The 25,956-nt window shown below is 40.4% G+C and overlaps 2 protein-coding genes across 3 annotated transcripts in view; one reads left to right on the plus strand and one right to left on the minus strand.

The window, feature by feature from the left end:
- Positions 1 to 10,345, minus strand: part of LOC124263863 (cytochrome c oxidase assembly protein COX11, mitochondrial-like) — a 152,978-nt gene extending 142,633 nt beyond the window's left edge. The window contains exons 1-4 of one of the 2 annotated variants that reach the window (XM_046698584.1): positions 10,240 to 10,345; positions 6,510 to 6,953; positions 5,397 to 5,552; positions 738 to 863 (exon numbers count right to left, since the gene is read on the minus strand). In XM_046698584.1, coding sequence (XP_046554540.1) covers positions 738 to 863; positions 5,397 to 5,552; positions 6,510 to 6,938 — 711 coding nt within the window. In that variant the 5' untranslated portion in view covers positions 6,939 to 6,953; positions 10,240 to 10,345. The remainder of the gene's footprint in view (positions 1 to 737; positions 864 to 5,396; positions 5,553 to 6,509; positions 6,954 to 10,239) is intronic. The other variant, XM_046698585.1, reaches the window with a different exon arrangement.
- Positions 10,346 to 10,505: 160 nt separating this feature from the next.
- LOC124263864 (developmentally-regulated GTP-binding protein 2-like) lies at positions 10,506 to 24,462 on the plus strand. Its single transcript, XM_046698586.1, has 14 exons — positions 10,506 to 10,687; positions 12,665 to 12,753; positions 13,395 to 13,466; positions 13,706 to 13,795; positions 14,918 to 14,978; positions 15,346 to 15,439; positions 16,003 to 16,075; positions 17,226 to 17,316; positions 18,269 to 18,366; positions 19,444 to 19,514; positions 19,813 to 19,901; positions 20,392 to 20,450; positions 21,547 to 21,600; positions 22,636 to 24,462. The coding sequence occupies exons 1-14, from the start codon at positions 10,624 to 10,626 to the stop codon at positions 22,720 to 22,722; spliced, it is 1,092 nt and encodes a 363-aa protein (XP_046554542.1). The 5' UTR covers positions 10,506 to 10,623; the 3' UTR covers positions 22,723 to 24,462.
- Positions 24,463 to 25,956: the final 1,494 nt, after the last annotated feature.

The raw sequence follows: 25,956 nt of genomic DNA on the forward strand, positions 1-25,956 counted from the left end.
ATGTTGGCTCTTGGTCCTCCCAGACAGAATCCAGCACATCACACGAGCACACGAATACAATGAGTTAATCAGCTTCAAGATGTAAAGAATTTCCACTCCATTTGGTGACAAAAGACAAAATGGCGACTGTTCAACTCATTGAGAGACTTAGATGTATTTGTGTACCGGCAATTCTGTGTACATCATGGTGACATCTCAATACATATACAAAGTTTACATCCACTGATTACCAGCTGGTGACTGCCAGAGAATGGATTGGTTTGTTTGTTTGTTTGTTTAACGCCGCACTCAGCAATATTACAGCAACATGGCAATGGTCTGTAGATAATTGAGTGTGGACTAGACAATCCAGTGATCAACAGCATGAGCATTGATCTACGCAATTGGGATACGATGACATGTGTCAACCAAGTCAGAGAGCCTGACCACCCGATCCGATTAGTCGCCTCTTATGACAAGCATGGGTTACTGAAGATCAATATTCTAACCCGGATCTTCATGGGTTGCCAGAGAATGGAAGTAAGGCAGTCTGCAACCTAACTGAGGCCATTTGTACATCATGCAAAATATAATGTAACCATGGACAATGTAAGATTAAGAAGTCTGTCCAGCATCACATATTCCACAATTGTTGGAATCACAGGACATTTCATGGAATGGAACATGGATTATTAATTTGAACTGCTTATAATATATTTACATTTTCTCAGTAACAAAGCATCTTTTTTCATAATTACCTGAATCTTATTAAAGTATTGCCCAGCTTCAAAGGGTACCACATTGTAGGTTGATATCCCAATGATTGGCTTGTCTGTGGGATTCTTAGCAGTGTAAAAGGCCAAAGCTGTTTCACCTGGAACGACCTGTCAATAAAGAGAACAGAAATACAAAAGTTTGTAAAGTGTAATTAATATTGCTCCTACTGAGAATTATTTGTTTCAGCTATTGTGATAGCAAATGAGAAGAGGTGAAATTAAGTTTAACGTCGTGCTTGAGAATATTTCACTCATATGACAATGTGCATGCGTGTGTATGTGTATGTGCGGCTGCTTGTACTAGCCCAGACTGAAGCTGGTTTTATAGTGCTAGCCAACTGAGATACCATGCCGCATTGAAGCATGAATACCCCACTCAGACACATTATACTGACTCCGAGCTGACCAGTACTTGTTGTTCCAATTAATGCCGAGCGCTAGGCATGGACTGACAAGTATCATATTTTAACGTCTTTTGGTATGACGCGGTCGGGGATCGAACCCGCGACCTTCCGCTCTCCGGGCGGACGCTCTATGATAGCAAATGGAAATCTGGGCACCTATGCAGCAAACAGCATACATTCTCCCACAAACCTCTTGCAGATTCTTGCATCTGAACATTCCCAGAGGAAAATGAATTAGAAATGACATAAATTTTGTACCTCTGATAATAACAAATATAGAATAGTGAGTTTTCACATGTGTAGGGCAACACATGTAATCCAGCTGTCTGATGCTATTTGACCCACATACAGGGTTGTGTCCCTTGCCTTTCCCAGGATCTGTTTATCATCAGCTCCAATATGATATTTGATGCTACTTGACCCACTATACAGGGCTGTGTCCCTTGCCCTCCCAGGATCTGTTTATTATAGGCTCTAATACGATATTTGATGCTACTTGACCCACTATACAGGGTTGTGTCCCTTGCCTTTCCCAGGATCTGTTTATCATCAGCTCCAATATGATATTTGATGCTACTTGACCCACTATACAGGGTTGTGTCCCTTGCCTTCCCAGGATCTGTTCATTATAGGCTCTAATACGATATTTGATGCTACTTGACCCACTATACAGGGTTGTGTCCCTTGCCTTCCCAGGATCTGTTTATCATCGGCTCCAATATGATATTTGATGCTACTTGACCCACTATACAGGGTTGTGTCCCTTGCCTTCCCAGGATCTGTTTATCATCAGCTCCATTACGATATTTGATGCTACTTGACCTACTATACAGGGTTGTGTCCCTTGCCTTTCCAGGATCTATTTATCATCAGCTCCAATACGATATTTGATGCTACTTGACCCACTATACAGGGTTGTGTCCCTTGCCTTCCCAGGATCTGTTTATCATCAGTTCCAATACGATATTTGATGCTACTTGACCCACTATACAGGGTTGTGTCCCTTGTCTTCCCAGGATCTGTTTATCATCAGCTTCAATACGATATTTGATGCTACTTGACCCACTATACAGGGCTGTGTCCCTTGCCCTCCCAGGATCTGTTTATCATCAGCTCCAATACGATATTTGATGCTACTTGACCCACTATACAGGGTTGTGTCCATTGCCTTCCCAGGATCTGTTTATTATAGGCTCTTATACGATATTTGATGCTACTTGACCCACTATACAGGGTTGTGTCCCTTGCCTTCCCAGGATCTGTTTATCATCAGCTTCAATATGATATTTGATGCTACTTGACCCACTATACAGGGTTGTGTCCCTTGCCTTCCCAGGATCTGTTTATTATAGGCTCTAATACGATATTTGATGCTACTTGACCCACTATACAGGGTTGTGTCCCTTGCCTTCCCAGGATCTGTTTATCATCAGGCTCCAATACGATATTTGATGCTACTTGACCCACTATACAGGGTTGTGTCCCTTGCCTTCCCAGGATCTGTTTATCATCAGCTCCAATACGATATTTGATGCTACTTGACCTACTATACAGGGTTGTGTCCCTTGCCTTCCCAGGATCTGTTTATCATCGGCTCCAATACGATATTTGATGCTACTTGACCTACTATACAGGGTTGTGTCCCTTGCCTTCCCAGGATCTGTTTATCATCAGCTCCAATACGATATTTGATGCTACTTGACCCACTATACAGGGTTGTGTCCCTTGCCTTCCCAGGATCTGTTTATCATCGGCTCTAATACGATATTTGATGCTACTTGACCCACTATACAGGGTTGTGTCCCTTGCCTTCCCAGGATCTGTTTATTATAGGCTCTAATACGATATTTGATGCTACTTGACCCACTATACAGGGTTGTGTCCCTTGCCTTCCCAGGATCTGTTTATTATAGGCTCTAATATGATATTTGATGCTACTTGACCCACTATACAGGGTTGTGTCCCTTGCCTTCCCAGGATCTGTTTATCATCAGTTCCAATAAGATATTTGATGCTACTTGACCCACATACAGGGTTGTGTCCCTTGCCTTCCCAGGATCTGTTTATCATCAGTTCCAATACGATATTTGATGCTACTTGACCCACTATACAGGGTTGTGTCCCTTGCCCTCCCAGGATCTGTTTATCATCAGCTCTCCAATACGATATTTGATGCTACTTGACCCACTATACAGGGTTGTGTCCCTTGCCTTCCCAGGATCTGTTTATCATAGGCTCCAATACGATATTTGATGCTACTTGACCCACTATACAGGGTTGTGTCCCTTGCCTTCCCAGGATCTGTTTATCATAGGCTCCAATACGATATTTGATGCTACTTGACCCACTATACAGGGTTGTGTCCCTTGCCTTCCCAGGATCTGTTTATCATAGGCTCCAATATGATATTTGATGCTACTTGACCCACTATACAGGGTTGTGTCCCTTGCCTTCCCAGGATCTGTTTATCATCAGCTCCAATACGATATTTGATGCTACTTGACCCACTATACAGGGTTGTGTCCCTTGCCCTCCCAGGATCTGTTTATCATCAGCTCCAATATGATATTTGATGCTACTTGACCCACTATACAGGGTTGTGTCCCTTGCCTTCCCAGGATCTGTTTATCATCAGCTCCAATATGATATTTGATGCTACTTGACCCACTATACAGGGTTGTGTCCCTTGCCCTCCCAGGATCTGTTTATCATCAGCTTCAATACGATATTTGATGCTACTTGACCCACTATACAGGGTTGTGTCCACTGCCTTCCCAGGATCTGTTTATCATCAGCTTCAATAAGATATTTGATGCTACTTGACCCACTATACAGGGTTGTGTCCACTGCCTTCCCAGGATCTGTTTATCATCAGCTTCAATATGATATTTGATGCTACTTGACCCACTATACAGGGTTGTGTCCATTGCCTTCCCAGGATCTGTTTATCATAGGCTCCAATACGATATTTGATGCTACTTGACCCACTATACAGGGTTGTGACCCTTGCCTTCCCAGGATCTGTTTATCATCAGCTCCAATATGATATTTGATGCTACTTGACCCACTATACAGGGTTGTGTCCATTGCCTTCCCAGGATCTGTTTATCATCAGCTCCAATACGATATTTGATGCTACTTGACCCACTATACAGGGTTGTGACCCTTGCCTTCCCAGGATCTGTTTATCATCAGCTCCAATACGATATTTGATGCTACTTGACCCACTATACAGGGTTGTGTCCCTTGCCCTCCCAGGATCTGTTTATCATGGGCTCCAATTTGACACACCCTGATCATGACATAGAAACTTGTTGGTTGTTTGTGGTTGTGTCACATCACAAACTGACACCAATAATAATATACATTAGCATTTCACCTAGATCACAATGAAGCCAACAAAGACAATAAGCAGGAGGGATGGAATAGTGAAAACAGTAAAACACAGGCTGAAGGGTGCTAATTGATATGGTCTATAGCTTGATTAGTTCTTCATAGGCCAATGGTGGGGCAGTGGGGTAGCTTAATGGTTAAAACGTTAGCTCGTTACACCGAAAACCCGGGTTCGATTTCCCACATGGGTACAATGTGTGCAGCCCATTTCTGGTGTCGCCTGCTGTGATACTGCTGGAATATTGCTAATAGTGGTTAAAACCATATTCACTCACTCACTCACTCACCCACTCACTCATAGGCCAATGGTATGTAGTATCCAACATGACTTGGGCTATTTGTTGTTCTTCGTCCCCAACTGGCCTCATCCAGTAATGTACCACTTGCTATTCACTTACATGCTGTTGTAAATGTTAATCTAATGTATGTCATGACAAACTATATACTTCTCAATATTTTGTTGTAGTCACTTTTAACTTGAATTGGTGTAAGAATCTACACCAGAACATCGTTCTCTTCAATGAACAAGAAGCTGTATAGGCTCACAAACTTCTAGAATTCCGACCAAACAATTTGTACCTGTTGGTACTACATCTCCAGTCACTCAACAACTGATGTCACCTTAAATTCTGGCACAACCTAGATTTTCCCAGACTGATTGACTGACTGAGTTTGGTTTTACGCCGCTTTTAGCAATATTCCAGCAACATCATGGCTGGGGACACCAGAAATGGGCTTCACACATTGTACCCATGTTGGGATTCGAACCCGAGTCTTCGGCATGACGAGCCAACGCTTTAACCACTAGGCTACCCCACTGCCCCAGATTTTCCCAGAGACTGACCTTGACATCTGTCTGTTGGGGCTTGAAGTTCCATCTCATGCTGGATGCAACATCTGCATTGAAACGGACTCTGATAACCCGCTCCTGAACAGGCTTCATGAATTCAACCTTGGTTGTGTCATGACCTTGCACTGCCTGACCTCCAAGACCTGTTGCCTGAAACGAACAAAAACTCAGTGATACCCTTTATGTTTTCAATACCACAACACACAGTGTTATTTTTCTTTTTTAATTACTCCAGACTACTTTAATCAGAAACACAAATTAAGATCCTGGATAGAATTGGTCTTCAGTAACGCATGCTTGTTGTAATGGGATTGGGTGGTCACACTTGCTGACTTGGTTTGCACATGTCATCATATCCTAATTGCGTAGATTGATGCTCATGTTGTTGATCACTGGATTGTGTCGTCCAGACTTGATAGTTTACAGACCACCACCATATAGCTGGAATATTGCTGAGTGTGGCGTAACACTCACTCATTTAATCATTAACTTATGTTAAATTTGGGACTGCTTTAATCAGCAAAAATGACTTTCCAAAATCTTAACATTACTTAACCATTTTACAATGACATATAAATTTTTGGATAATATGTGCCACTGCTAAACACTTTTGTCAACTTGGCATGACAATCATTCTGATTGAAACAAGTAAAAAAATGTTTTTCAATAAATCAAACTGAAAATTGATAGAAAGACAAAATATCATATCAACATATATCATAAAACAACTAGTCATAGTAACAATTTGTTGTGTCTATTTGCTTGGACCAGCCCAGAAAGAAGTTCATCATTTATATTGATGTACTGTTCAAATGTAACAGAAATTGTCTTGCATACATTTATAATGTCTTTAACAAATACAGCAATTATGACATTAAATTACCCCTTGGGATTCCTGATAACAACTGGTCCCCAGACTGACCAATGAGATGACCAATTTGAGTGCATGGCCAGGTTCACTTGACATGCCCTAACTGGATGGATCACTGCTTGTAATACCAATCACTGGATTGTCCGGTCCAGACGATTATGTACCATGCTTACAGCCTACTACCATATAACTGCAGTGTTAAAAACAACCAGCAGACCATTCAGTTTCCCACTCACCTGACAAAACATCCTGTAAAGGGGTACTCCAGCATAACTCATCCCCAGCATGAAGATACCCACAGCACAAATGTAAATCAATGTAGATCGAAGGTTGAGTCGTTCTTCGGGATCTCTCCCGTTGCTCATTTGACGGACAAAACATGGTTGATCTTTCACATGCAGACACTTTCTAAATACATCAGACCTTGAACACATCAAAGTTCTGACACACAAAAGATCCATTTTAGGTAGTTTCCGTAAGATATCTTTTGACGCGACTAGTGCACATTTAGGTGTGGAGGGTGGATGGCGTATTAGATTATTTATCAATCTTTGAGAAGATATATGTCTTCTTTGATATAAAACTCTTACAGACTGGCTGACTATGTTGTGAAAGCACACAGTGTGACGTTGCTGAAGTCTTCCAAGAAATAAAGATGAGGCCATATTTTTAACCAATATCTGAAAAAGACAGTTTGAATTTAAGCTTGATGTGTGCATTTTGAAGAAAAAACATATTTGAATCCACACCTGTCTTCTCATTCTGGACTGAGGAACATTTTAAATCCTCACAATGCTCCAAATATATTCATAGCAAACATTGTATTTTCTTTCTCCTCTTTCCCTAAAAGACTATACTTTCTAAGATACATTGATCCGGAAAATGAAAACAATTAAGAATTGAAAAGCTTTATCATCTTATACCACTGAAAAAAACCATATTAATCAAGATGACTGAAAGGTGGTTAAACAAACAATGCATACAAAATCACAAATATATACTGAAAGTATCTTTTTATCATATTTTTGTCATTGAACAACTAGGAGGACTTTCCCCACAGACTTAGACTGAATTATAAAATTTTGACCAAATACACAAATATCAAGACATGTGATGCAGGTATGAGCAAGTAAGGAGATACTGAAGTAAAACAAGTCCTAACACACACCTACTAGCTACAGTTACAGAGGTTGTAGTTGGCTGTACAAACATGGTGGTATTTGTTGTCCATATAATGAACCACAAGCAAAAGTGGTGCAGGTTAGGCAACACAGAAAAAATGCTGCGTTTCTGATTACAGAAGTTTTAAAATTATGATATTCCCAATAAAATAAACAAATATTGCAAAACTGAATGCACCCTGGGTGTCTCGCCATTAAAACATACTATTATTTATTTTTTATATGTACTTCTTGAAATTTAAAAAGACGAATCACATATCAAGAGACAGATTTCGTTCGTATGAACTGCTGCACAGAACTATCAAAATGTTCACTGACATAGACGAAGAACGAAGTAATATGAGTTTCACTGCATTTTCAGAGAACTGATGCTTGAGAAAATTGGCCATGGTCATGGTAATTAATGTCAGAGAACCAAGAGAGTTTTTGTGGTAAGCTAGGGTATTTGGAACCAGAAGGTTTGATGTTAGGCCATATTAATGCACCACTCTGACACAGACATTCTGTTATTACTAAGGAAAACTGCACATGTTTATCACTACATGTGACACAATTCATCATATTTATCAATGTAGGCCTACAAAGGAACCACTAATTTGTACAATACACAATATGTATACCTCTGTTTCATTTGATTTAAATCTACATCAGGCATTCAAAAATTCTTGCAATAAACTTTATCCAGTCATGCTGATAGGGTATCAAAGGTTAAATGACATGTATTTTGCACACTGGCAGAACATGATTTGTATCAGTGTATGCCACATAGTAAAGTGGAGCAATAAATAGCTACATCTCTGGTAGTGTAAAACACCTTCCGGCTTACCTTTAGAATACAGCACCACAAACTTTAAAAATACGTCATAATAATCTTTTACGTAATGTAATGTGATTTTGTTCGAAAAGCACGCTCGAAACAATGCCCTATGGCGCCTGCATGGCAACACGGTTGTCTGGCTCAGCGAGTCGCGTTATAAGCTCCATCACTGGTGTTTCATCTCTCGAGCTATGTCATTGCATAAGCCCAACGATGTTGAGAGTTTCCAGTAGTTGTCTACCGGCATTGGATCGCAATATTTTGCAAGCACCAGTTTGAAATATTTTCTTTTCACTAATACGGCCATATTTATTTGTATTACGGGCTTGCTGAGGTGTTATGTTTTGTGTATTTTGTATTTTGTATTTTTTTAATTTTACATATATATTTTGGCATTCAGTAATTTGCACCATTACATAGGAAAGTGTTTTATTAGTATTTTATTTTTTCGAAGCGGTAATAATGCATTACACTAGACACGTCAGTCGTGTTTGTGCCGATTCGGTCAATGCATTCTATTTATTAGGATTAATTCAAGGGATTGGGGTTAGGGTTAGGGCTGGGAGCTAGGATTAGAGTTAGAGCTTAGGGCTTAGGGTTTAGGGGTTAGGGGTTAGGGTTAGGGTTAGGGTTGGGGTTGGGGTTGGGGACCCTAATGCAATATAGTAGGTACATGTCCGTGGTTCGGTAAATGCATTTTATTTATTAGGATAATTTTAAGGGGTTAGGGTTAGGGCTGAGGGTTTAGGGGTTATGGTTAGGGTTAGGGACCTAATCCAATATAGTAGTAGGTACATGTCCGATGTAATACGTTGAGTACCATTTGTTGTTTTTCCTTTTGCATTTTAAAGTACATTATGAAATGGGTTAATGTAGAAAATTTGGGCTAATAGTAATTGGCCTGGAATTTGCACTCAAGCCTATTTCACACGCATAACATAAATTTTGTTCAGTAATGATTGAGGCTAACTCACCCCGCGTGCCGTCACTACACATGCTCATGTCTCCCTCGTTCCTTAGTGCGATCCACATTATCCTTACAGTGTTCCCTACATCACTTTTCTGTCACAAAATCACCGATTTATATAAAAGCGCCGCAATTCATGCATGCACCGTGAAATCTACGTCCTGACACCTGGCGTCCAACAACCCTTTTCAGCTTGAGGCATATCGGCTCATTCCACGCCACACGTTAATTTGTAGATTACGGAATGGGACGAGTGTGCCAAATGGCATCGGATCCATTCGGCAATTGTCCGAAGAATAAAATCCACGAGACACCAAGTCTACCCGTGGCATTAAGTGAATTGTCCGTGACCTATTCGACTCTTTCCGTTCATTTCGCGGCGTCCACAGGAATGACTTCGATAAATTTTGCACATTGTGCAACAGTGTGGACGTAGCTCAGTCGGTTAGCTGTCGAACTAACAATCCGAAGGTCGCGGGTTCGGGTCCAACGCGTTCTCACAAACTGGTTGGTTGTCTTAATGACATGTGACCTCACGGCAGAGATCGCCCTCACGCGAGAAGTTGTGGTGCTGTATTCTAAAGGTGCTCCACCTTCCTACAATGTCAATGACATATGATGCTGTTTTTGCCAATACGATCCTGTTTTATCAGTCAAGTGTGATGCCATAAGAATTCATTTTGGATTACTTTCCGGGAAATTAAACAACACATAAAAACTATCTACGTCTATCTTACAAAACAAAAAGATCTGGACATGCTATAGTTTGCGTTGACATGAGTATGAATCCTCTTTATGAAGTATGGACATGGACATGAAGTGTCAGCCTCATCACGGCAAAAGAGTTCATACAAATAACTTGATTCATCTGATATAAGTAATAAAAATGTTAAATGGTTTGTTACATATTGTCATGGCGTGACAGTAGGAATAGGCTAAACTTCAAATCAGACTGTATTCATTACAATGTAGTATGGGTGTTGTCAATACACATAACTTACGATAATAAAAGCCAAATGATAAGTCAAAGACACCTCTCTCAAAACTCGCCAATGTTATCGCATGGGCGCAGCCATATTGTCTACCGACGTGCGTTACGTAGTCGTAAAATAGAATAAATCTCAATGAAACCCCTTACTTGACCAGTTGAACTTTGTTATTGATATTCTTATATATTCAATGATACTATTTAGGCTACATCTAATTTAATCGATTAGCATTTTCCAAATTTCATTGCTTAAATATAATTTTTCGACAATCGCCCAGCGTGTGTTTTCCAGATTGACAGCTGACGTCGCACGTGGGAAACAAAACCATTTTCTAGATTCCAAGAGCAAACATAGATCATATTTATTTGTGTCTGTGCAAGCAACTCGAAGAGCAATATGGGTATCCTAGAGAAGATATCAGAAATTGAGAAGGAAATTGCCCGGACTCAGAAAAACAAAGGTATATGGAACTGCATGATTATTGTTCAGTTTTCGATCATAATGAACGTGTCTGTGCATTTGTTACCTTTAAATAGCAGACATAGATCAAAAATACACTCTATACTTAAGCTGGCACATATTACGGCTAGAATGCACTTTACTGGGAGGAGCCCTCGCTGTGGGGCAATTATCGCGCTATAGCGCTACCGCACTGTCTCAAGGGCTGTCTCGCTATATCGCGTAATTGCTCCATCTCCCTTCACTTGCATCTTTAGAGTCAAACAACCCTTTACGTCTAGGGTTAGGGTATGGCACCCTTCACGATCCTTAGGGTTAGGGTATGGCACCCTTCACGATCCTTAGGGTTAGGTTTAGGGTTAGGCACCCTTTACGATCATTAGGGTTAGGGAACCTTTTCGATCCTTAGGGTTTAGGGTTAGCACCCTTTACGATCATTAGGGTTAGGGTATGGCACCCTTTCCGATCCTTAGGGTTAGGGTTGGAAGAGGGGTAGGGTTGGGGACCCTTTCCAATTCTTATTTAGGGTTTGACTTTACCTTAGGGCAGTATAATCCTATTATATCCAATTGAAACACATTTCGATCCATCCGGTACTCGCCAGTACAGTCCAAGAAATAATGGGGCGAAAAAATGAATGGGAAGGGCGTGGCACAGGTGGCGGAAGCTTCGAGAAATGTAAACATGTTTTCATTTCGCAAGGCTCACTTTACTCTTAATGCAAATGACCCGTTAAACAAACACTCATTAACTGTGATGGAGCTCGTGGTCCCGAGGTAGAGCGTCCGCCAATTACGTCACTAATTAACGAAGTCAGTAATCCAGTGAAGCGTGTGCGAGCCCCAGCAGGGCTAATTAATCGGAAAAAGTGCCTCGGTAAAGTGCAGTACTCCCCATATTACAGTTTATTAGGTTGTTTTTTATTTCCGATACATTGATCCATGCTTGCTGTGATCCATGATATTTATATCATGGATCACAGCAAACATGGATCAATATGGTTAACTATAAGCCTTCAGGCATTACTTTTCAGATTCTCCTGTTATGTAGGGAAGTCTTTGGCCTATCATGCAATACCTTATGTCTTTGTGGTTAAATGACAAATTTCTCAGCATTAATTAGTCCAGATAAGCATCAGATTGCAATTAGCATGATTAGTGTTGGCATCGGGGCTTTAAGACCAGCGAGGACACAATTGGAGGATGTGTTTTTTCTGGGCAACCCAATGCGTTAGGTTACCTTTTGTAACCATGGATCATATTTCTACCAATCTAAATTTGTATCTAGGACGCTTTAATGGACATTCATATTTGCATATAGCTACAAAATTTGGCTGGCCTATCCTTGAAACCCTTGTGTTTAGATGAAATGTCTTGCTTCTTCAATTATCCAATATAAACATCAGATGAAAATTGTCATTTGAACCCCACAAACTGGGCTTCATACCACCAAGGGTGCTATTGCTGTTTCAGATGGCACCAAGGATCCAGAATCTTATTTTTGCCATTTGGATTTTGGTCACACCATATCTGACAGTTACTGGGCTTTCATGTATGGAAAAAGAATGCAAAAATTAAATGAAGTGTTTTTTTCACAATATAAACCATATTTTGTTGTTTTGGTGTGCTCTTTTTCGATTAAAACCCAACTTTCTCAGATAAGTGTTTTTAACCACAATGAGAATGTGAGAATAGCTCCGAGCACAAGACCAAACTGCCATTTCTATATTCCATGATAAGCAAAAATGAATCTCTGATGAAAATCCCATCCATATTTCAGTACTTTCAAGTTGTGTTTCTCATTAAACAGTCTTTGCAACAAACCTTTCAGTCAACCAGCCAGAACTTGTAATTCTTTCTAAAAGTTCAGCGACAGCTATCAGAACACAATGTTAGGTATCCAAATTGTGCAGTTTTGTGACAGTGCAAGTGTAGAATGATTTGACCCCATTAACTTCTGATGCCATGTTTACTTCCAGCCACTGAGTACCATCTCGGTCTGCTGAAAGCCAAACTTGCCAAGTACAGACAGCAGCTGTTGGAGCCACAAGGGAAGACTGGAGCTAAGGTAGACCATAGGCAACGTTTTGTAACCATGGACACATGACAGTACATTACTGATGGTGAATACACATAAAAATTCACTATTGCTTGTGAAAAGAAAGCTCAAATTGTTTTTCTGCCTTTAAACTAGAAATTCTGAATTAGATGTAATTTCTATTTTTAAAAAAGTAAGAATATTTGTTAACCTGATAATATTATTAGGTGTCATCTTATGTAACACTCCTATCAGGCAACATTTAAGATTTTTAAAGAATAGGACTCTTTTGAGTTATTTTTTATATAATCCACAAAATATTGCATGAGATCATTTACATCAGTGTTTGAATATATATGGTACATCGCGTATAATCCAGCTGATTTCATAGGAGCCCATGGTCTGTTTGAACGGACTTCACCTACACTGTGCACTACAATGTTGACACTTGCGGATGGTGCTTTGTCTGGTTCATTACTTTTTGGTTGGTTTACAGACCACCTTGACATGACAGGGAGCCACTATGCTGTGTCAGGCATTAAACAAACCTTTACTGATACCTTTTTTAATGCAAGCTACTTGAGTGGCAGTGTCGTCACAGATATGTTTGAGTGATCCACTCATATTCAATACTTTTTAGCCTTTCATGCAATAGATGCTTTCCATTTCAGGGAGAAGGTTTTGATGTAATGAAATCTGGTGATGCCCGTGTGGCTCTTATAGGTTTTCCATCTGTTGGCAAGGTTTGTTCATGATCAAAATTATCTTTGCATTACTATCCATAAAGTTTATTATTTGAAAGACAGATGCATAGTTATTTTTAAGTTTCAAGACTTTTTATGATTACAGCTTTATCCTTAGATATGATGATGTTAGAAGCCATTACAATACAATGTGAACTTCTCTCTTTTCACTTTTTGATAACTTTTATAAATCAATTTTGATGGTGATGTTTATGATGAGTATGATGTGTGGTTTTCAGTCCACCCTGCTGAATACCTTGACCTCCACCCACAGTGAATCGGCCAACTACGAGTTCACCACTCTCACCTGTATCCCTGGTGTCATAGAGGTAACTATGGCAAAGACTGACACTTATCATTCTCATTTCTGTATTTGAACTGTCGCTTTTCTTCATAATTCTCAGGGCGTGGGGTAGCCTGAGTCGCTAAAGCGTTGGCTTAGCTCACGCCAAGACCCGGTTCAATCCACACATGGGTACAATGTGTGAAGCCCATTTCTGGTGTCCCCATGCGCGATGTTGCTGGAATATTGCTAAAAGCGTAAATCAAACTCAGTCAGTCAGTCAGTCATAATTCTCATGATTGAACTGTTCACATTTCATTTTTCCCTACCCTAGAATGTAAAACAAGTCTTGGAACCACTGTTGGGCAGTGGAGAATAAAATGGCTATGTATTAGAAACTGATTGAAGAAGTGTCAAGTGTAACATTTGGGATTAGTGTAACATTTCTTATATTTGGGATTACACTTTCTGAGTAAAGTAGAGATTCTAGTAATTGTACGGGGTGGAGTCCCTTCAAGGATTCGAACCTACACATTGTGCTGGCAATTTGTGTCTTCACAATAAGGTTGTAGTTAAATGCTACAGAAAGTTCTCCTGCTTAAGCAGTGTTCAGCCTAGTTTGTACACAGAACCTTTGATGACAAGATCCATGTCTATATAGGTTGTCAGGAGACATTGCCACTGTTGCATTGTACCCTATAGTGTCGGCAGCCACAGGTACTATATCAACCACTTGTCTGTGTGGTTCAAACTGTCATACTGATGGCACATGAATCACAATGGCATAAGGACACATTTGTTAAAACACTTTCTCCCCTCCTGTCCTTCCCTCCCTTCCTCCCAACCTCCTCTCTCTAGCTTCCCTCACTCACCACAGGGGTGGTGTGGTAGCCTAGTGGTTAAAGCGTTCACTCGTCAAGCTCAAGACCTGGGTTTGATTCCCCACATGGGTACAATGTGTGAAGCCCATTTCTGGCGTCTTTTGCCATGATATTGATCGAATGTTGCTAACAGTGGCATAAAACCATACTCACTCACTCACCACTCACATGCCTTTTTTCACTCACTCACTTACTCACTCACACCTTCTTTATCCCATTTTATCCAATCCCAAACAATATTTGAACATCCATGGGATCACTTGCTCTACATTTTCTCCATGTTTCAGTACAATGGTGCCAACATTCAGCTGCTCGATCTGCCTGGAATCATAGAGGGTGCTGCACAAGGTTTGTGACCTGTTTTGTTGATTCTCCCTGCCATCTTGTAAGCATGAACAAACGTGACACTGTCAGTCTGCTATTTAGGTATGTTTTCAGGCTATTTATTGTCTTGAAGATTTTCGAATATATTTAATCAAATTTTTGTAATAGATTGTTTTGGAATTTCATCCTGCGACACCTGGTCTCATCGTTTATTATAAGTCATACATTCGTTATATTTTAACTGCTCATTTGCCTTTCATGCCCAATGTAATCTGTTTCGGCAGATGATGAAGATTGATATTATCTGCTATTGATATATGAATATAGGTTGTATCACGCTGATATTCGTTGCCTAGGATAACTGATATTCCAAATGACTATTTGTTGTCAGGCAAGGGTCGAGGTCGGCAGGTTATTGCCGCGGCCCGCTTGACAGCTGATCTGGTGGTCATGATGCTGGATGCAACAAAGAGGGAGTACCAGAGGTACAGAACACACACAAATCAGATAGACACACTGAAATCACTAGCATTCTTCTACGTTACAGAGAATCTAACCTCACTCAGCACTTTTGTCCGAGCCTAAACTATTGTGCCCCATAAGTACTACTCAAAACAAGTTTAGGTCCACCTGATTCTTTCATATTATTACAGATAATTAGTCAGTCTTTGCTGCCTTTGGTGAGCTGTTCACTTCCCATGATACCTTACTATCAAGCAGGCTGCTTTGAGCTGTTTTTTTTGCAGCAGATGTTGTTGGAAAGAATTCTCTATTGATAACAATCCTGGTATTATTTGAAACTTAAGGTTGGAAAACCGAGTTCCTTGTTCCATTATTTACACACATATCAGGTCCTTCTACCAGGTGCTTCTTTGTCGTACGTTTAGACTTGCTGTTGTCTTGGAAGGTCATGCCGCTAAAATGATTGTAATCCTTGTTTTGGAAAGAATGCATACTTCTTAAATGAGGATGTATTCTTTGAAACAGTTTTTCAGGCAAAAAACCTAAGCACAAGTTTCAGGATCATTTGGTTTTAATTTCATTCCAGAGAACTTTTGGAGAAAGAATTGGAGAGTGTTGGCATTCGATTAAACAAAGGCAAACCCAATATATATTTTAAGGTAAGTTCTCGTTACACAGGGCAGTGTGGGTAGCCTTGACTTTTGTTTGTCACACCGAACACCCAGATGTGATTCCCAACATTAGTACAATGTATAAAGCCCATTTCTGATGTCCCTTTCCATGATGCTACTGGAATAGTGCTAAAAGCAGCGTAAAATCACACTCACTCACTCACTCAAGTTATGCAGTTTTTGAAAAATCAAATCCCGAGGTCATTTGATGGGAAAACCCATTGCCTTTCTAACCGCTTTTAAAAATTACTTTCCAATGGAGTTTTATGGTTAAATTTGGTCTTAAGGAGTCTATGCTAAAAACCAACTAAATGAATGAGAAGATCAGGCTTGTTAATTTAGTTTATTGCTTGTCATCAATCATGAAGATCCGGATTACAATCGGTCTTCAGCAACCCATGCTTGTCTTAACTGGCGACTAACAGGATTGAGTGGTCAAACGCCTGACTTGGTTGACACATGTCATCATGTCCCAGTTAAGTAGATCAATGCTTTGCTGTTATTCCCTGGATTGGCTTGTCCAGACTGGAATATTGCTGATTGTGGTGTTAACCATAAAACAAACAAACAAACATAGCATGTCATCAACGGCCTGGCTTACTGCCCTTTTATCAGTCACTGGCTTGTCTGGTCTATAGCTGGAACACTACTGAGTGTGGCAACAAATAAGATCGACTACGGTGATAATCAGTTCAGCAAAATAATTGCAGACTGTGATTTCTTTCAAGAAATGTAGCAATTACTTAAACCTTTCATAATGCACCTTTTGGAAGATTTCAGTTGCTTAAATGAATAGACAATGCCTTTTATAAAGTGGACAAATGTTACATATGTATCATTTGGGATAACACTTTCTTCATAAGGTACAATTTCTACTACTCGTTGATGTGGAGCCTCATCTGGGATTGAAATGACACTGTCAGATTGAGGCACCCGATCACCAGTCAGTGACCCTCCTAACTCAGCAATGTAGGCGTCCACAAAATTCAAGTGGTACAGCTCCTACTGGATCAGATACATTGTGTACCCTCTAATAAGTGTCAATCGGCATTACTGCGCTGGTCGAAACTATGTACATACAATCCCTTTTGAAATATTTCACCATTAGAAATGCACGATTAGAATTATTTCATTTCAGCCAAAGAAGGGCGGTGGTATGTCTTTCAACTCGATGGTGTCGATGACAAAGTGTAATGAGAAGTTGGTCTCAATGATTCTCCATGAATACAGTATCCTTGCCACCCTACTGATGACAGACAACCTGAGGCACCACTGTCAAGAGCAGCTTTATCGAAACTCTTGGTTAGGCAGTACCATAGCTGTGCTTGTGGTATGGTGGTGCACCACTTCAGGCTTTTCTCCCACATTTAACTGACATGCCATGTTGTAAAATAAACTCAGTCTGAATCATTAATAGACTCATGAAGATCTGGATTAGAATTGGTCTTCAGCAACCCATGCTTGTAATAATAGGCCACTATCGGGATTGGGTGGTCAGGTTAGTTGACTTGGTTGACACATGTCATTATGCGATCGGTGTCATCGTATCCCAAATGTGGAGTCTGATACTCATGCTGTTGATCACTGGATTGTCTGGTCCAGACTCGATTATATACAGACCGCCATAAAGCTGGAATATTGCTGAGTGCTGCGTAAAACTAAACTCACTCACTCACTCACTCTTTCCTCCTACTCACTCACACGGTCATCTGTGTCACACAAGTCGAAAGTGTGTATGGCCAGAGAGTAGAAGTTTAGTGGGTCAATGCTTGGCTTCATCAATTTCAGGGTGGTACTTGTTGTTACCCTGCCTGTCCAGATTAGTAGCCACACACTGAAACAATCAAGATTAACCCATTTCATCTTGCTCATTCGACCCGTGAAGATCCGGGTAGAATAGGTCTTCAGCAACCCATGCTTGCTTACAAAAGGCGACTATGCTTGTCGTAATAGGTGACTTCACGGATCGGGTGGTCAGGCTCGCTGACTTGGTCGACACATGTCATCGGTTCCCAATTGCGCCGATCGATGCTCATGCTGTTGATCACTGGATTGTCTGGTCCAGATTATTTACAGACCGCCGCCATATAGCTGGAATATTGCTGAGTGCGGCGTAAAACTAAACTCACTCACTCACTCTTGCTCATTCCCTCATCCATTAATCCCTTAACAGTGTAACAGAAATATTTAACTGTGAAGTCCTGTTCCGTGATGACTGCACATCAGATGAGTTTGTGGACGTTATCTTGGGCAACCGAGTCTACCTGCCATGTTTATATGTAAGTTGTGACACTTTACAAACAAATAGACATACATCATATGATCAAGATCACAATGATGTCAGAGCATTAAATTTCCAGCTAGTCTGATTGTAATCAAATCTCATTCAAGTCAGATCTTTTCCTGAAACACAAGACCTCCCTGCAAGAAGATAGGAGACCATGATGAAGGATTGGATCAGGTGAACCTGCCCAAACTATGTGAAGGATGCACAGTACTCTGAGCCAGATATCACCTTTTAAAACACCTTTTCTGAAATTTCTGTCTTGGCAAAGCAACGCGATGACACTGGTCATAAGTGTAACCTTGCTTGTGCATCTGTTGTTTTGTTGATGCCATGGTACCCAGTAACCACAAGATTCCAAAACATTGTAATAGTTTTTTGCTTTAGGATTTAGATCCCTTGTTTTGACAATTTTCAAGACAAAATGTGAGGCTTGCTTGTCTTAATGCTTCTGGGTGGTGGGGTGATGGGGTATCCTAGTGGTTAAAGCGTTAAGCTCTCGTCGCCCGAAGGCCGGGTTCGATTCTCCACATGGGTACAATGTGAAGCCCATTTCTGGTGTCCCCACCGTGATGTTGCTGGAATATTGCTACAAGCGTGTAAAACCATACTCACTCACTCACTCTGGGTGGTGGGGTAGCCTAGTGGTTAAAGCGTTCATCACGCTGAAGACAGGGGTTCTATTTCCCACATGGGTACAGTGTGTGAAGCCGATATTGATGGAATATTGGTAAAAGCAGCGCATAACTAGACTCACTCACTTAATGTTTCTCTCATGAATGTCAGAGATTGATACTGATTTCCTAGTTAGAGAGTTCACTCGACACGACCTCCTCAGATCTTCACACAGAGGTATCCCATAGAGGTATCAGTTTAAAACATGTTTTTAATCAGGATCACAAGCTCATTGGATAATGATCATGACAATGGTCTGTCATTATAGAGACAATGTTTTAAATGTGACCTGTATCTTTCAAGGTTATAGATAACTAGATTTGATGTGAATCTACAGCAGATCTAAGATATACCAGGTTGTTTTTTAAGCATTGTTTGTTTCTCAAGCACCTGCCAGGTATACAACAAGATTGATCAGATCTCTATAGAGGAGGTAGACAGGCTTGCCAGGCAGCCCAACTTCGCTTTGTGATGAGGTTAGTTTAAACATTGAGTAGCACATACAACATCACCTTTCTTGTTTTCAGCGACTACTAACTTTTTGGTGCAGATTTATTCTGACATAGCTATTGTGGTATTTGAAGATACATTGTACTTGTACTGACTCAAGTGTGTATGGTTAATTGCATTAATATGCTCAAGTAAGCAACTCATGATATCTCTCATAGAAAGCTATCCTCTCAATATTAGAGGCAACTACATGTATATGGATCCAATGTCCAATTTGTGGAAGGTAGTTGTGAAATGTTTCTTTTGCTCTTCACAGCTGTAATATGAAGCTGAACTTGGACTACCTCCTGGAGATGACATGGTATTTCCTGGCTCTCATCAGGGTCTATACAAAGAAGAGGGGAGGTAAGTCTGGATGTCCTTTTACCTGGCTCTCATTAGGGTCTACAGAAAGAAGAGGGAAGGTAAGTCTGGATGTCCTTTTACCTGGCTCTCATCAGGGTCAATGTCTTTGGGTGTTTTTACCTATCCCCAAAGGGAAGATTAGTCTGGGTGTGTTTTTTAATCTATTTCTCGTCAGAGTTTATACAAAGAAGATCTATGAAAAGGGAGGAGGATTCTTGGTGTGGTTATACCAGTTTCTTATCATGATCTATTGAAAGAAGGGGAGGTAGGTCTATGTATGATGTCACCTGACTCTCCTTGGCATCTGTACAAAGGGAAGGGAAGGGTTAGTCACAGTGCTACTTTAATATACTGATAATCATTTTCTGATATTGTGGCCGGAAGATTGGCTCTCATTTAGTGAAGTGTCAGGATATGTCAAGCAATAGGTTGTCAGTGTATGTTGAAGTACTATCATTCCCTTTGAATAACACCCTTTATGTGATTTTAGAGAAACCTGACTTTGATGGTGGACTGGTTTTACGTCGAGGCTGCTCAGTAGAACATGTGGTGAGAAAAACTGTGTAATCTTCCTTGTTGTTGCCATCTGTGAAGGTCCGGGTTAGAACTGATCTTCAGCAACCCATGTTGTCGTAAGAGGCGAGTAACGGGATCCGATGGTCGTTACTCACTGACCTGGTTGACACATGACAATTGTGTTGCTCATGCTGTTCATCACTGTATTGTTTGGTCCAGACTCGATTATTTGTGGATGGAATATAGATGGAATATTGCTGAGTGCATCATTAAACAACCAAACAAACAGAACTCTTCCAGTGCAGTTAGTGTTATCCTGATGTCATTACTTGTTCAGTGCTGATTATTGTGTCAAGTGTAGAAGACTTGTATTTACTCAATCTTTTCAGATTATAGGTTCTTATATTATTATTACAGTGTTGTTAAATATATAATATGATGTCAAAATACATAATTGATGTAAGGGGCACAAGCATGTTAGGTGTCCAATGGTGTGTCGCGATTTACACTTCTCAAAGTGGAAGTGGACTCTTCGGATGTTTCGATTTGCATGCTTCTCTTCGAGAAGTATTTCCCGCTCTTCTCATTCATGAGCAGAAGAGCGAGCAGAAGAGTGAGAGCAGAAGCGTGGTCTTCGGCTGTTCGATATAAAACTCAGAAGACCCCTCTTTCGGAACAGGTTTCTCTTCCGAGAAGACGTATAATCGCACATGCCTTAACACTCCATGATTTGTTGTGCAGAGTTGTGTCCCTTGGGTTCAAAACCAATATCTCCATGATTCTGTGTCAAGCTGTTTCAGCACTATGTCAATATGTTTGGGTTTCACCAAACTAGTAAAACACTTGCTCCCTTTGAGGCTCATTCTTGCATTATTAACACAGTGACATAACCGGAATACTGTTCAGAGAGACATGGAAATCCCAGTTCTCTCAATCACTTCTTCATAATTGGAGTAAGCAGGCAGAACCTGCACTTTAGTTGGATTCTTTTTATGATTTCATCTTTCTTGAAGAGCGGAAGTAAGATGCCCTTAGTCAAATGTGGTGTATTGATAAAGGTCTGGGGAGGTGATAATGTTTTGTTGACTTGGAGCTTTTAGATATGTAAGTTGTTGTTTCTTATTTTCAGTGTCATGCAGTTCACAGAAGTATAACAGAGGTGTTCAAATATGCTCTTGTTTGGGTAAGCAAAATGCATATTTTTTTTCCAACAACAAATATTATGAAATCATTTTTGTACCTTACAAGTGTAATTCGTAATAAGCATGTGTCTGAGACACCAGAAACAGTTTGTTATTAGCATGTTCATTATTAAAGGAACGGGGAACAACACATATGAACATTTGTGTTCCTTGAATATTAGTTTCATACATACATATATATATGTCATTGGTCAAATGCAACAGATTTGAAGGAATAACAGTACCATGAGTTGTCTCCCTTTCCTACGACATGTCTACATTATATATATATTTTATACAAGCCTAATGATAGAATAGAATTCTATTTGATAAAGATATTTTAATTAAGCAAGAATAAGAACTTGGAACAAAGTGTAGTAGGAAGGGAGACAACTATTGGCACTGATGATCTCTCAAAAGTGATGCAATATCGTGTGATGAGGTCATGATTATACTGTCAGCATTTATTCTCTATTATAGTGATGAAGTATTACATTCATCAGGGGCGGATACAGCTTTTTGAGAAGGGGGGTGCACACTATTGAGAAAAGAGGAGGTGCACACTTCATTTTCACCCAAGTTTCAATGGTCATTTAATAAACTTTCAGGACAAAAGGGGGGATGCGCACTATTGAGAAAAGAGGGGGTGCACACTTCACATTTTCACCCAAGTTTCAACAGTCATTTAATAAACTTTCAGGACAAAGTGGTGCGCACACACAGGATCCGCCTATGTTCATATAATGTTATAACTCCTAATTTCACTCACATGAAATATCACTTTATGCCGGAACAACTCTCTGTCTCTTAACACTATGGAAGTTCAGAAGAATAAATATAGACATGCATATATTGAACCAAAAATGTTTCATGTATATTTTTTTTGGGGGGTAGGGGGTGGGGTGGAGGAGCAGTGTGGGTAATGACAGAGCACAGTTTCTTCCAGATATTCTCACAATTAGGTATGATCCTAACTTCTTGTGGTAAGTGTATGACAGGTGTAAATTAACACTGCGATGTCTTTCTTGATGTTTCAGGGCACCAGCGTGAAATACAGTCCTCAGAGGGTTGGGTTGAGTCACATCATGAATCATGAAGATGTCATACAAATTGTCAAAAAGTAGAAACTGTTTCTGTTTTAACAAATCCATTTGTAATGTATATTATGTACAGTGTAAATAATCCATGTATATTGGTTACTCAGTGTTATAACTACGGCAATGATCTGGAACATTATTGTCTTTTCCCTATGTAAATTTGAGTTAAATAGATAGAACTATCAAAGCTGTTATAAGGTTTAATGACAAAGTATAATGCATTGTTGTTTAGAAAATAGTATTTTCCACTTGATTGTTACATTTATTGATAGAAGAAATGTGAGAAAATACACCTGAAAAATGTACACACTGTATTGATGGCATGGATGTCCGAGTAAGCTAACGGTTGCAATTTACTGTGCAGAGTTGCTTCCCTTAGATGTGTCCCCTGTCAAGCTGTAATGCCTTATCATAACAGAAATACTGTTCAAAGCAGTATTAAATTGCCATTTAAGCCAATCCTCTAACTTGTGTCCATATGAAATAGTGAACATTTTAAGTAAATGTATCTCATATTTGAAATTAGTACTCAACACTTATCACCTGTATGTAATTAAAAAATGAGAAAAGATATCTTCTGCCTTATTATAAAAAACATGCAAAATATTCTATTAGTTACTGGTTACAAGTCATTACATGTTGTCATAGTTTGCTTTGATATTCATATCCTGTTTGATATTAACATGCCCTGAAAGAGACAATATTACTTGACCTATTGACCTATTTTTTAATCCTTTTCTACATTTTCTTATTCACTTGACTAAACATATCTACCAGCTCATAAGTACGGAAGTGGATTAAGAATGACAAATACCTAGAGAACAGTGGCTTGTATCTCTACAAAATGAAAACAGAACTGTTTGCATTATACTTTACATTATAAAATGCAAAGAGTATTATAAATTGCTGAGAAAAGTCATTATTTTTCATTTTTGTCATTTAATGTAAGTCATTTATCATTTGACATGAATAACTTTTCTCATTTTCGAAGAAATATTCAGAACTACCACGATCCTGAACAGTTTCTCAGAGAAAATAATTCTAATTCTAAGATACATAATTAATATCTTGGTGGTGTTTAATTTTAAAATGAAATATATGTCGTGTTAAATGAGGCAAGTCCACATTTTCAGGTACAGTATATTAGTGAGAAATTTTCCAAATATGTTGGTAAGGCATGTCAACATGTGTGACAAGAGTTATCTCCCTTTAATCCAAAACTCACAAACATGGCTTCATGTGAAGACATTGGAATACATGGTAGACAGTATGAAGATATTTAATTCATTTTATTTTGTCTCTTTTCCCACCCCATCCCCCAACACCAAACATATCCAGTAATTTGATAAGCAGGATGAGAAGTCTTTAGTTATTTCAAGATGGTCACAGAAGTATAATTAAAGTTATGATCGCTATCTCAACAAATAAATCAGCAAACTTATATTTCCAGTGCTTCAGAATACAAAATGGACTCAACTCTGACACATAATTTGACAGATAACTAGATTTTGCTATGATGAAACAATTATAATATAATTATAGCAAGCACTGTCAAATGTTAACTGTCTATAAAGTCAACAATTCAATAACGATGGTGGCAGCAAGATCAGTTGTCAGATTGTCTAATGTTAAGCTTTCAATATTGAATTATAACTAACACATCTTTGAGATTTCTGTCTCTATTGAAGTGCTCCATTCAATGTGTTAAGGTGATGCCTGAATGATTTTCTGTTTGTCATCAAAAGACACTAAAAGTTATTTTCTTCATTTTTTGTTAATGTTTTCTGTTCGGTTTTGAAAGTTGGTTTGTCTGCTCCAGATATGACCCCCAGTGTCTGTCTTTACATTGCTGTTTCAAGAGGGTAGATGTTGTGGTTAAAACGTTCTTCTGTCACGCCGAAGACCCAGGTTCGATTCCCCACATGGGCACAATATGTTAAGCCCATTTCAGGTGTCCCCTGCTGTGATATTTCTGGAATGTTGCTAAAACCGGCGTAAAACTAAACTCACTCACTCACTGTTTTAAGATATCCTACCCTTGGTTTTCCAGGGCCAGTATAGGTCCTCTGTACCACTTGCTTGTCATGGTCCCCAGCACCACTTGCTTGTCATGGTCCTCAGCACCACTTGCTTGTCATGGTCCTCAGCACCACTTGCTTGTCATGGTCCTCAGCACCACTTGCTTGTCATGGTCCTCAGCACCACTTTACTTGTCATGGTCCTCAGCACCACCACTTTCTTGTCATGGTCCTCAGCACCACTGGCTTGTCATGGTCCTCAGCACCACTTGCTTGTCATGGTCCTCAGCACCACTGGCTTGTCATGGTCCTCAGCACCACTGGCTTGTCATGGTCCTCAGCACCACTTGCTTGTCATGGTCCCCAGCACCGCGCTTGCTTGTCATGGTCCTCAGCACCACTTGCTTGTCATGGTCCTCAGCACCACTGGCTTGTCATGGTCCTCAGCACCACTGGCTTGTCATGGTCCTCAGCACCACTTGCTTGTCATGGTCCTCAGCACCACTTGCTTGTCATGGTCCCCAGCACCACTTGCTTGTCATGGTCCCCAGCACCACTGGCTTGTCATGGTCCTCAGCACCACTTGCTTGTCATGGTCCCCAGCACCACTTGCTTGTCATGGTCCTCAGCACCACTTGCTTGTCATGGTCCTCAGCACCACTTGCTTGTCATGGTCCTCAGCACCACTTGCTTGTCATGGTCCTCAGCACCACTTGCTTGTCATGGTCCTCAGCACCACTTGCTTGTCATGGTCCTCAGCACCACTTGCTTGTCATGGTCCTCAGCACCACTGGCTTGTCACCACTGGCTTGTCATGGTCCTCAGCACCACTGGCTTGTCATGGTCCTCAGCACCACTTGCTTGTCATGGTCCTCAGCACCACTTGCTTGTCATGGTCCTCAGCACCACTGGCTTGTCATGGTCCTCAGCACCACTGGCTTGTCATGGTCCTCAGCACCACTTGCTTGTCATGGTCCTCAGCACCACTGGCTTGTCATGGTCCTCAGCACCACTGGCTTGTCATGGTCCTCAGCACCACTTGCTTGTCATGGTCCCCAGCACCACTTGCTTGTCATGGTCCTCAGCACCACTGGCTTGTCATGGTCCTCAGCACCACTGGCTTGTCATGGTCCTCAGCACCACTTGCTTGTCATGGTCCTCAGCACCACTGGCTTATGTCGTGGTCCTCAGCACCACTTGCTTGTCATGGTCCTCAGCACCACTTGCTTGTCATGGTCCCCAG

This window comes from Haliotis rubra, unplaced genomic scaffold (genome assembly GCF_003918875.1).
Source record: "Haliotis rubra isolate DU_JTF1 unplaced genomic scaffold, ASM391887v1 Scf9, whole genome shotgun sequence".
In the NCBI taxonomy this organism is placed as follows: Eukaryota; Metazoa; Mollusca; class Gastropoda; order Lepetellida; family Haliotidae; genus Haliotis; species Haliotis rubra.

Bases quoted from the DNA above. Each gene is read 5' to 3' on its own strand.
- LOC124263864 (XM_046698586.1), top strand. From the start codon at position 10,624: ATGGGTATCCTAGAGAAGATATCAGAAATTGAGAAGGAAATTGCCCGG. The intron at 12,754-13,394 runs GTAGACCATAGG...TTTCCATTTCAG, and splicing joins AAGGGAAGACTGGAGCTAAG to GGAGAAGGTTTTGATGTAAT. The intron at 20,451-21,546 runs GTGAGAAAAACT...TCTTATTTTCAG, and splicing joins GCTGCTCAGTAGAACATGTG to TGTCATGCAGTTCACAGAAG.